At 41.1% G+C, this 12,367-nt stretch overlaps 3 protein-coding genes across 3 annotated transcripts in view; 2 read left to right on the top strand and 1 right to left on the bottom strand.

Annotated features, from left to right (window-relative positions):
- The window catches only part of nms (neuromedin S), a 13,801-nt gene extending 10,753 nt beyond the window's left edge, over positions 1-3,048 (top strand). Inside the window, exons 4-7 of the mRNA XM_020624009.1 lie at positions 961-987; positions 1,079-1,132; positions 1,864-1,938; positions 2,808-3,048. Coding sequence (XP_020479665.1) covers positions 961-987; positions 1,079-1,132; positions 1,864-1,938; positions 2,808-2,840 — 189 coding nt within the window. The 3' untranslated portion in view covers positions 2,841-3,048. The remainder of the gene's footprint in view (positions 1-960; positions 988-1,078; positions 1,133-1,863; positions 1,939-2,807) is intronic.
- A 94-nt stretch (positions 3,049-3,142) lies between these two features.
- On the bottom strand, positions 3,143-6,985 carry pdcl3 (phosducin-like 3). The gene is made up of 6 exons (XM_020624007.1): positions 6,763-6,985; positions 5,583-5,700; positions 5,089-5,179; positions 4,621-4,764; positions 3,841-4,049; positions 3,143-3,679 (listed from the first exon to the last, which is right to left on the bottom strand). Exons 1-6 carry the CDS (start codon positions 6,766-6,768, stop codon positions 3,531-3,533), a joined length of 717 nt encoding a protein of 238 aa, XP_020479663.1. The 5' UTR covers positions 6,769-6,985; the 3' UTR covers positions 3,143-3,530.
- A 4,266-nt stretch (positions 6,986-11,251) lies between these two features.
- The window catches only part of tbc1d8 (TBC1 domain family member 8), a 19,191-nt gene continuing 18,075 nt past the window's right edge, over positions 11,252-12,367 (top strand). The window contains exon 1 of the mRNA XM_020623965.1: positions 11,252-11,603. Within this exon, the coding sequence (XP_020479621.1) occupies positions 11,477-11,603 (127 nt within the window). The 5' untranslated portion in view covers positions 11,252-11,476. The remainder of the gene's footprint in view (positions 11,604-12,367) is intronic.

Here is a 12,367-nt window from a genome sequence, read left to right as displayed (position 1 = left end):
AGAGAGAGAGAGAGAGAGCTACTGAGAAGAACAGCCATGAGATGGAGCAGGAGGAGCAGAGCACTGGCCTCTCGTCTGTCAGTGGTGTGACAGTGGTACAGTGATAAAGTCAGTCTAATGACCTATGACCTTGGCCATAGTAACGACAATCTCAGCTACTGAGGCTGTAAACATCGTCACAGCTTTAATAAAACTTTTCTGTAAAAGTTCAGGTCACCACTGTTGTGCCCCGGCTCAGGCTCAACATAAAAACGACACCCCCCTTTTCCCAGCACCCACAAACAACCACAACAACAGAAATTAAATTCCTGGAAATGGGACTTTTATATTGGCAAACCTTTCGAAAAATTAAAAAAGGTAAATAACATCAAGGTGAGTTTGGGAAAACAATAAACGTAACAAGCTAAATGGGATCTCCCTGGTCAGGACAGTCTTACCTGTAGCTCCTGTCCCAGAAAGCAGGACAAAAAGATGTCAAACAAAAATGGTAACCACGCCCCGACAACGATCCCAAAACATAAGATGATTATTATTTAAACCAGACTCACAGTGTGCTTGGCTGGAGGTCTGTAGGTGTGACGAGGTGAGCCTCCACAGACCTGAGGTCAGCCAGTCTTTAAGCACCTGTGCCGGGAGCTGCAACCAATCAGCTCCTGGGCAACACACACACACACACACACACACACACACACTCATTCAGTCTAACCAGCTACTTCAAGTGCTGCAGCTTGCCTTTAGGAATTCACACACATCCACAGAACACAGCACACAGGGGAAATTAAGGTACAACAAATCACAACCACTGGCAACCACCAGCCTCCAGACATCCCAACCCAGAGCAGAAATCTTAGTACATCGGCTTAAAATGTGAGGAACCATAAAACAGGAATACAGTATAACTACAGCTTCACTGTGTGATTTTTCCTTCTACTATTAACCTCAAATTGTGTTTCTACACAGCAACAAGTCCAGAATGTTTTCAAAAGAGTAAGTGTTTGTCCACAGTTGTGTTCATTTCCTATTTCTGACATTTGTTCAACAGTAGCTCATTGACTTTATAACTTCGCCTTTGTTTCAGTTCCTGTTTCATTACTCCAAAGCACGCAACTCTGCAGGAGCTGTGCAGCAAGAGGTGAGCAGAGGAACAAAGAGTCATCTTACTGGATGGCTTCAGTCAGGTTTCGCAACACTTACGGTCACTTTGTGCAACAGTGGTGGAAAAAAAGAACATAACACATCTGCTTGCAGCTTAGAGGCTGATCTATAAAAGATAAGGGCTCATATAAAAACATTAAAGACCATGTTTATATCCCAAGTCTTGTGTCTTAGTTCTGCCCGTGTAAGATACAAGGAAAAATGCAAAGGAAACATAAGAGGACAGGACTCGAGGAAACACGTTATTAACATCAGATCCTTCATTTGAAGTGTCCCATTACCAGCTGAGTTCTGATAAAGGGACATGTCAGTTCACACTCACACAAAAACATCTGCAAAGGATGGTCTCATGTATCCTCAGTCATGGCTCCTCCAGCAGCCTCTTTGCTCCTCGGCTCTCAGAGCCAATATAAGAAACGTCATCAGTCCCTGTTTGGCTGGAACGACTTTCAGGTCGACCTAGAGCATAAGAACAAATTTATGAGACCCCAAGATGCATGAAACAGAATCCAAATTCACTTATTCTTGATTCTTGCTCGACCCGGAAGTCACTCCAGTTCACCAAGGAATGAGGAGGTGGTCTGAAGGAACTATATAACAGTATGAACAGTATCAACACTGATCAAACTCCACCCTCCGTTCCCTCAGATGACCAACCTGTCAAGCAGCAGGTCATGATGAAGCTAACTCTTCTCTTTCCTCCTCTAGTCTTACCCAGTTCACCCACTGATGCAACTTTCACCCAAACTTTCCCAGAGGAGAAAGAAGAAGGTGGTGCGTTTGGTGAGTAAACTAAACACCCACAGACTGTGTTGGTCTGTAGCTGAGAGTTTTTATAAAGCTGAAACATACTGAAGGGAGAAGAAACATAAGAAACAGGCATGTCAAAAGATGACTGAAGATGTACAACAGGCACCTGGAGACAACCGTGGTTTAGGTGGGATGTTGAAATATGAGAGGAGGATTACCTCAGTTCAGTTAGGACACAGGAAACTTTCTTTGGTTGGCTTCAAACCTCTTTACTGTAGCTGGCGACACCTTGTTACAGACTCCCTTTATGTGTCAGTTTTGAGCAGCTCAACCAATGACTTTCTCCTTTTTGTTTCATCTGAGTATCTGTTAGAGGCCTGAAGAGGTAAAAGGATCCAGTAGTTAAAAGACCAGTTTAACATTTTGGGAAATGCACTTCTTACTGGGAATTATGTAGATGAAATGATCAACAGCAGTTTGTCTGGAAACAATGAGCCTGCTTGTTTCTCCAAAGGTAACACGACCCATAAATCAGCACCTCTAAAGATAAATAACATGTCATAGCTCTGTTTTTTATTGCTTCATGCAGTTCTTCTGTGTCAAGCTAAGCTAACCATCTTTGGGCTGTAGCTTCATATTTAACAGAGACGAGAGTGATACTAGTGTTCTACTGCACAGAAGCCTCTTCAGGCAAACTTGATTTGTGGTATTGGGCGGTATAAATAAAATGCACCCTGACTCCTTGTCTTATTCTCTGCTTGAAAGGAACTAAGCATGTTTCCCAAAAGGCTCAATTGTTCCTTTAATAAAACAAACAAAACAAAAAGTCAATGACACCAATGTTCAGGTTCAATTTACTGCTGACACTGACTCCGTCTTTTTCTGTCTTGCTAACAAACCAGAAGATTCGAGGGCTGCCGGGGGGGATGTTGTAAAGAAAAAGAAAAGGAAATCAGATGTAAAAGAAGAGCAGCAGGCCGCTTCGCCTGTGGACATCACACCCAACAATGACCAATGGAGTGACACAGCATCTTCAACGCCTCACCAGACAGGAGCATGATTCTTTGTTCAGAGAAAATAAATTATTGTATAGATGGAGAAATAGCACTGCACTGCCATGTGTCTTCCTGCTTCCAAATGTCCATCGGTGTAAGTGAAATGTTCACTATTACACACAAAAAGGGCGTCACACAATACAAACACATTGCTCAAAAAAGCTCTTAAAACCAGGCAACGATGACGGTGGCAAAGAGGTGAACTCACGTTTAATCTAGCAGATTTTAATTTACATGTACATTGTGACAAAATTATCATGAAACAATAAAAAAAAGATTAAATTTGTGTTTGATGCTTTTGTAAAAATTCAGGTGATGGAGTTGGATATTTATTGTAATTACAAAGGGGTTATTGTTGTGTTGTGCAACGTTCTCATGGAGCTGTACAGGTGTGATTCTCTCCAGCCAAGCGTCCTGTCAAGGTGCCGTGAGCAGGACTGAGCGCCATGGTTACAATATGGCATGTACTTGTGGATAAAGGAGGCGCCGTCCCTGCAAACCATTCAAGGTCCTTTGAGTGTTTCCCATGTAGCAGCCACACGGTCTTTCTGGTCTGGTGTGACATTTCCTCTAATCGTCCTCGTCCTCAGAGTCACTGTCCTTTCGTACAGGAAGCGAACATCTGATTGATGACATTAGCTTGTCTTCAATTTGCTTCTTGGGGTTTTCCTCCAGGTCCGTCTTCACCGCCCCCGTCTCTGATAACCTCCACTCTAGCTCTGGAAGACAGACAGGACACATTACACACCCTTTCCTCAGGTGTACTGAATGTGACTGTATTCAGGGTTTAGTAAACAATATACTGAGTTTAAAAAACTAATATTTTCCATGGAGAAAATGAAACAATAGCTGCTTGAAGGGATTTCAAGTTTCCTCCTACCTTCGACTTTGAGGTTCATTCCCCCAAAGACCAGCGGGCCGATGAACTGAGCCTTCATCTCCCCCTCAAAATAGACAAAGATGGTGGGCAGGTTGCGGTCGGGGTAGTTGGGGATGCAGGTGGTGGAGATGGACTTGAGGAACTTGGTCTGGGGAAACTTCCTGGCCAACGCGCTCAGATGCTGGTTGATGAGGGAACACAGAGGGATGCTGGGAAATGACAAGAGTGGACAGGAAAGCGTGGACAGAGCTGTTAGTGCTGCACTATCAGTTTGTTTTGTGAGAAGAAAACAGTGAAATGTTCCCAGAACTTGATGTGATGTCTTCAGATCGCCCAACGGCCCAAAACAAAAGACATGCAATTTACAAAGGAAGATTATCGTTTGAATGACAACTATCAAAATCGTTGTCATTCATCTGATGCATTAATCAACACGTCTTTAAAACAGCAACACTAAAGGTAGTATTTAAACTGTCAGAGCTTTGGGTTTTAAGTCCTGCACAGCACGTACACTCACATCTTCTACCATAAAGGGTTTTGGATTCATTTCCCAGAAACAGATTTTTACAACAAACAGTTGTAAACATAAAGTGGATGAGTTTTGACTTACACCTGACATTCCAACAGCCACAACAAATAAAATAGTTCATATATCACTTCACTGAATAGCACACATCTGAAAAGTTGATTGAAAAACTAAAAAAGGTAGAACTTAAGAGATTAGAAGGTGCATTCACTTAAATCTCACAGCAGCATAAAACCTCATGTAGGAGGCCCTACCCCTGTTTGTAGAGGTGCAGCACCACCCAGATCCCCTCTCCAGCCTTGTTCACCTCCTTCACATAGTCCTGCGCGGAGATTTCTCCCATCTCCCCAAACACATTCTTCATCTGAGTCGCCTTCCACTCTGCAAGACGCTTCTGTCTGTGAGGAGACAACTCACATCAGTACAGACAACATAATGTAGACTGACTAGAGTCTCAATCCACTCCAGTTATTGCCATGAGAGCTTCAGTCACATTCATAGATTCATATGTGAGCTGGATAATTTGGCATCAATTTGTGAATTCTTGTGAAGGATAACTTTGCACCAAAGGAAATGGTAAGTAATTTGCAACTAAAATATCTGGTAGTATGTGTTAATCAACACAACCACAACACACAGTCTGTCTGGTTTGGTGACTCTACGTTGAAACTCAGGCCAATAACAAGCATTTTTTTCTGCTTGTGTTTTTCCTGGAAACTCACCTGTACATCTCCATGGCAGCCTCATCATCTTCACCAAATTCATCTTCATTCTCCTCCAGTTCTTCTAGTGTCATGCTCTCATATGTTTTAACTGTTCAGAGAACCAACAACAACAGTCACAGGGGCTGATGTTACATGTTCTAACACATGGTGATGAGCTGAATCGGATCAAACTATCATAGACTGAACTCTTTCAGAAATATCAAATTGCATGTTTGATGTGTTGAGGTTTAATATGTTGTAAATCTGTATGGCTGCCATCTTGGCCAGGCCTTCCTTGAGAAAGAGATACTGATCTCGACAGGATTTTCGACAGGTTAAATAGAAATATTAAATAAATATCATTTACATGGTTTTCAGTGGTACAAATAAAACAAACATACAGGCTGAATTGATTTGGATGACACTTTTAATGATGCTCTGTAATGAGGAAACATATCTCCCACATCAAAAAACAAAACACTTTGATATTTATCCCAACCTGTCTCACTTACCGACGGAGTGTTCTTGGAGGCCCAGCTCCTCCTTTTCATCATCTTTAGGTATCTCTTTGGGAGGAAGAATGCCTTTCTTCCTCAAGATATCATTCCACTCTGTGTCTTCGTTCGGGTCCTGGGGAGAAAACAAAGCATATGTACAAATACCGTTATACACAGGCTTTTAGCTCTGGTATGTGGCATATTTTTGTTTCTGTGGATCAGTGACAAATTTCCAAAGTCAGGGTTTAATTTATATTCTGTGCAAACTCCCTACACAGGTTTATCGCTCCAATTGATTGAAGGACAGGGACTGTAAGCTAAAAAAAAAACGTAATATACTCACTCTTAAAACTCACCTCATCCCCTCTAAACGAGACACCAGTATTAAAAATATTATACCTGAATCCACTGACACAGAAATACGGCGATATCAACAGTGATCCTCTTATTTATTTTCCACAGACAAGTGGACAGTGTTGCTAAGGTGCTGTTTAAAAAACAGTGAGTGCATAAGGACACTCGTTCCTGCACAGGATATGTTTGTTAGCACAAACTATGTGGACTTCTTGTGGATCACATGTCAACAAGCTTGTACAAACCCTGGATTGGACTGAAACTGTGACCCCTGTAAGTCTCTGTGCCTGGGGTCCTTTTTAATTTTAAGTACACTTTGAACAGAACAAATATACAAATTAACATATGAAACTGTTGACTTATACTCCACCTGTTAGTCTAGTCCAAATTTGACATGTCTAGATCAGAGACTACATTGGATGATTTATTATTTGGGTGTCAACTACGTTAAACGGGGAAAACACAGTGAGGTTGACTCTTTATTCTTTGACAAATAGAACAAACATTACACAACTTAAAAGCTTTAGTAACGTTATATTTAACGCCCTTCACAAACATAGGTGGGTCAAATACGACACGTCGGTCGCTTAGCATTGTCCTGAATCGTTTCATATTTAGTACCAGCTAATGTCAACGTCTCCTCTTTGTTGCTTTTGGCAGGTCTGGGGGATTAAGTACTGGGCTACTTAATACAACTAACATCGGAACTGTCGGCTACACTACTTAGCTACATTTTAACACTGTGCTCTAAAATTATCTCAACGTACTAGACCGAAGTTAAATGTTCCCATCCACTAACGTTAGATCTAACTGTTTTAAAATCTTATAAAACGTTACCAACCTGCATTTTGACAGATAAATCTATCCTCTAAAATCACACCACCGTTCTCCTCCCAGACACGGAAACAAAAGGACTGCACACAGACGTAATCCGACAGAAAACAAAAATCTATGCTTGTGTCATAACCACAAAATACGTCTAGCGTTGGAATAAAATCATCGTAACGACACATACATTAAGTCAAACACAGACGTTATAAATAGATGTTTTTTTATGAAACTACAGATCGGTCATTTCTATTTTAAAACACGAGGAACACATCATTTATCAGTGGGACAATAATAAAAGTAACACCAACTTCCCGTTGAGGCTCAATACGACCATATAAGGAGTGGGAGCGCAACATTTCATTTGTGGCTGCTGACACGTGCTGTTTACACACATTGGTCTTTCTATAGTTGCGAGGACACTCATTGACATAATGCATTTTTTAACCAGGAGTCATTACAACTGAATACCTAACACAATATTAACCTGAACTCTAAAACCGGGTCTTAACCCTGAAAAACTCTTTTGAAATTGTGAAGACTGGCTAAAATGTCTTTATAATAAAGTAATGTCCTCACAGCAATTGTACAAAACTAAATTTTAGCCACAAAACCATAAAAGACAGACAGACACACATCCTTGTAGGCATCACTTACAGGGTCCATACATAGACTTACATTCACCTTAACCAAACCCGGAACTTGCTATAACGTTACTGTAACCCAGTAAGTGGAAGTAAATTGTTCACATTATACTATTGCCAGCAAACCCTTATTTTGGCAGCATATTTTATTTTTGTAGTACTTTGAAGTGGTTCCTGTTGAGGAGTTTCTTAGTTCCGAAAAAAAAGAGGAAAAGACAGTGCTGCAGAAGGAGGGAAAAACATGAACCTGGTAATACATTGGGTTGAGCATTACTGTTGTAACCTATCAGTGTTATTGAACGTGATGTTATATATGGCCATATAAGAGAAGAAGTAGATTATAAACCGCAAGTTTGTTATTGTACAGGTTGGGTTTTTTTAGAACCACCTGAACTCACTGGATTTGGATCTTCGATTTGGATCATCTTTCTCCTTGACGAAGGAGATGGCGAGCCGTAATGGGACCAAGATATGGGATGAACCAAGAAGGAGCCCATGTTTCCTTCAACCTTCTGGAGAGTGTGCACCTGTGCGGTGGGCCCACTTAGTTTCATAACTTGATAAGGGGAGAATTGACTGGTTTGACTGTTATAACGGACCTGGGACTATATTGTGACTGACAGATTGACATTTACGCATGCGGGATGACGGTATAAACTCACAAACTTGAACTGAGGGATATAGCAGGATCTGGATTACCCTTAAAGGGACCATTTTTTCCTTCAAAGAGAACTGTTCAAATGTGATGTTTGGATCATTTGGGTTGAATGGTTGAATAATAATTTTTCCATGTTACCCTACTGCTTAGCTCCAATTATTTTCATTAACCTGTCCTTTTGAGCCTGGATACTGGTCCGAACTGGACCAGAACTGGTGACTTCTTGTCCCCGCAAAGCAGTGTGCGCCCGGTGTTCCATCCCCACAAGTATATATAAACACACCCACATTGTTAAGGCACTCCTTTTTTAAAATGAAATAAAAAATCACATCCACAGGGCACGAGGAGTCACTGAATGGTTTGATGAGTCTGAAATGTATGCGAATCATATGCTGTGGACTTCACAGCCACCAGATCTCAGCCCAGTTGAACACATATGGGAGATGTTGAAGTGACACGTTAGACAGCGTCTCAACCACCGCCATGTTTATCCCTCCAGTGGAGTTCAGAGACTTGGAGAATCAATGCCAAGGTGCACTGAAGCTGTTGTGGTGGCACGTGGTGGTCCAGCACCTAAGTGGGACTCTTTATGTTGGGTTTTCCTTTCATATGTCACCTGTCTCATTTTACTTGAAAATGAATGTTCTTTGGAGAAATAGTTGCATTCCAAGGAATAATGAGGGGCATCCTCTGATATTTGACACCTTATACACAGAGTAATCTGTCAGGTTTGCCCGGTTGCACCTCCTTTCTCACTCCCCTCACTCTGTTTTCTCTCCCTTTACCTGATTACTCTATCCTTTAGAAACTAATCTATGATCTGTAGTTTCATAAAAAAACATCTATTTATAACGTCTGTGTTTGACTTAATGTATGTGTCGTTACGATGATTTTATTCCAACGCTAGACGTATTTTGTGGTTATGACACAAGCATAGATTTTTGTTTTCTGTCGGATTACGTCTGTGTGCAGTCCTTTTGTTTCCGTGTCTGCAGCCGCTCCTTCGGACCACGGACCTCCTCCACTCTGCTCTTCACCACCCTGCAGGTCGATGCACAGTCTACAACTCACCGTATGTACTGTTTCTGTTTGTCTTCAGTAGCATCAAACCCAACCAGTCCAGGAGTGAGTCCCAGTGTCCTCAGCCCGGTCCTCTTTGCATAATCTCCATCATTAACTGTGTACACTCCTAAGCTCGACACCCGGTCCCTGTATTATTCACCTGTTCATTTCTTGTCACTTATACATCACTGTAAATAAACTACACTGTCTGCATCGAAGTCAGCCACCTGGGTCAGTCTATTTTTGTGACTCGCTCACTTCTGTGTTCGAGCAGTCTTAACGCAATCAATCTGTTAACATATCTATAAATAATGATTATAATATAATTCACAAAAGTAAATGACATTACAGGTCTGTGTCAAAGGATTCATATCAATGTAGTTTACACTGAGTGCACAATGTTCATTTTCCATAAATAAATGAACACAAAGTGACTGACACACAACAATCGGGCGATGTTATTTCAGCAGGCCCACTGCTGGTTCGGATTCTGAACCTGGAAATGTGTCGTCTGACGTGCTTTGTTTACTTGATAGGAACTGTGAGGAACCAGGGCGCACACACATGCACTGCACAGAGGGCAGGCAGTGTGTATGTGTGGAGGTGGGTTAACATCATGCACCCTTACACATTTTTCCTGATGTGCCCTGGCTTAATCAGGCTGTGTAAACTATTGGCTCATGATGATTTATTCAAGGTGATCCAGGGCACACTAGAAGGAGTTTTTTTTTTTTTAAGGGTTTGGGTGTCTGTGTCAATGTATGTAAGAAAAAAACAGTATTTTATTATGGCACAAGAGCTCATTTTATTTTAAAAGTGACAAATAACCACTGAGAAACATTATAATATATACTTCTGTTGTTGTCTTTTGTTTCTATAAAAGACAGATTCACATGGCTGCCTTAAAACAACAGTCAGGTGCTAGTTGAAACATTGAAACAGGATTTGCATATTGTAATCAGCATTCAACCTGTAGAACTAGCTGAGCTGTGGACAGACAGTAACACAAAGAACCTTGATTTGTTTATTACAGGTTGCTTTTGCACAATGACTGCGGATTTTGGGCCTTAAACAGCAGAAAATAACAGGATATTTTGTGCCTTCAGGTCTTTTTAATTATAGTGAATGGATTGAATTTATACAATATCAGTTTCATAATAACCTATTAATAGCACCTGTGCGCTGCTGTTTTCTTAACAGCCAATCACGGGACGGCTAGTGGCTTTCAACCGGAACTGGCGAAAGAGAAAGTCGGCTAAGTACGGAAAGGGAAGACAATAATAGTGAAGAGGTGTCACTCTGTCCCTGTTTTTCAAGAACCAGAAAAGTCATTAATTTATTTTTGTGTTTATAAAATGGTTCGTCTTTATTTATTAGTAGTAGTAGTAGTAGTAGTAGTCCACACTTTGAGAATTCAAAAATTAATTTATATATGCTGCATGGGGTTTATTTATTTTATTTTTTACATTTTGTAGACTAAAGCATCTTGTGTTGTGTAACTGATAAAAAAAAAGTTTATTGCCTTTTGTGAACACCAACAAGTTTCAGCCTATTATGGCACATTTTTGCCAATATCTTCATATAAGAAATTTGCTATAAAATTAAAAAATAATTCACTCAAACTAAAAGATTTATTATATATACAATATGTATTGTTCTTGGCAAAATGCTAACAAAACAGTTACCAAAAAAATCTTTGACGACTATTAATAATACTTTTTATGAGCAAAACAACACAAAAGATGAAAATGTGAAATTCAGCTGAGTAAAAAATGAAGATAAACTTTACATCTGAAAAGGGAGAAATATTTATTACAGTAGGTGTAAATGTTTTTATGTTTGACTTTAAGGTCCTTGTTTAATTTTTGTCAGTGTAACAGCTTTACAATTACACTGATGAATTTGTGTTGTTGTTGTAGACATTTGTCCCAGTGTCTCTGGATGAAGGAGGTGTCTTAGCGCCACTGTTTGAAAAACTCCAATCCCATAGAGGCTTTACATAAATAATATCAGTATCATAACACCATGGGGGTGATTTAATGGGATAATGTACGATTCTGGGATCTGGGGAAAATTGTTTCATTTTCTTTTTTATAAAACTGTGGGAACTCGATACAGCAACAGAGTGAGTCATCGTCCTTTATAGATCAGCTTTGGTTGGGGAACACAGCTGAGCTGCTGCAAATCGGTGGTGTAGGAGCAGACTAGAAGGGCGAAGTGTGAAACCTGCAGCTGTTGGGAGTGCAGGACAATCATGGGGGAACCCGAACACCGGCCGCTGTAGTGGGGTCGATCAAGCCGGTCCAGAACCGGAGCCAGGCGCAGGAAACTGAGACGGCGGAGGGCCCTCCCTGCTGGAAGAAATGTGGCTAAAACCGGAGGAAGTTCTCCTGAAAAACGCTCTGAAACTCTGGGTGACCGAGAGAAGCAACGACTTCTTCCTCTTGCAGAGGAGGAGAGGCCACGGAGAGCCAACAGGCAGGATCACAGGTAAACAGCTGTAGCCTCACCCAGCCACGATAAGAGGCAAAGGCCAGGACCACAGGTAAACAAAAGTACACTGGAGAGGCCAGAGAAGGCAAACAGCAGGTAAACAGGCCACACAACAGGTAAACAGCAATATAGCAACAAAAGTAACCGTACTGGAGGGATACAGTTAGAGCTCTTACACCACAATGTAGTGAAATCCCGGATTCTTCCAATCCCAGGGTCCAGAGGAAATTCCCAGATCCACATCCACCACAGTCTCTGCGTCATATATGACAACATAAACCAAGCCTATAAAAAAATGAACAAAAGAAATTCAGTGACTGTAACAAAAATGCTTCTGAACCCTGCTTTTAACTTGTTCTGTTTCTATTTTAACTGCTTCCAGTTCTCTCATATTTATAATAAGAGTCCTGTCCTGTACAGACAAAAAGAAAACTACAGTAACCACAGTCCTAAATTCAAGGGGAATATTCTTGCGTTTGAAGAATCCCCATGTCTACACTGACCTCTCGCTGTCATTTCCTGTAGGAGAATTACAGGTTTTGTCTTCCTGTGGGATTGTGTTGTATTAAATGATGGAAATGCTTCAGACACTGAGCCTGGACCTAAAGTTTTCAGCCTGCAGAACCAGTTCTCTCCCTGTATTTGGTTCTGAACAGACTTCAGACCACATGCCAGCTGCAGCTGGTGCCCGTCTGGCTGAGTTACAGCTCGGCCTGTTTGCTGTTTCCTCAGTCTCGCTTCCTGTTTTGAATCTGCACAGC

This window comes from Monopterus albus, unplaced genomic scaffold, assembly GCF_001952655.1.
Source record: "Monopterus albus unplaced genomic scaffold, M_albus_1.0 scaffold318.1, whole genome shotgun sequence".
Classification (NCBI taxonomy): Eukaryota; Metazoa; Chordata; class Actinopteri; order Synbranchiformes; family Synbranchidae; genus Monopterus; species Monopterus albus.
The sequence above is the reverse complement of the archived record's forward strand: the minus strand, read 5'-3'. Positions and strand labels throughout refer to the sequence as shown.

Coding starts and splice junctions, on each gene's coding strand:
- pdcl3 (XM_020624007.1), bottom strand. Junction 4,765..5,088: donor GCTGCCATGGAGATGTACAG/GTGAGTTTCCAG, acceptor GTCTCCTCACAG/ACAGAAGCGTCTTGCAGAGT. Junction 3,680..3,840: donor AATGAACCTCAAAGTCGAAG/GTAGGAGGAAAC, acceptor TCTGTCTTCCAG/AGCTAGAGTGGAGGTTATCA.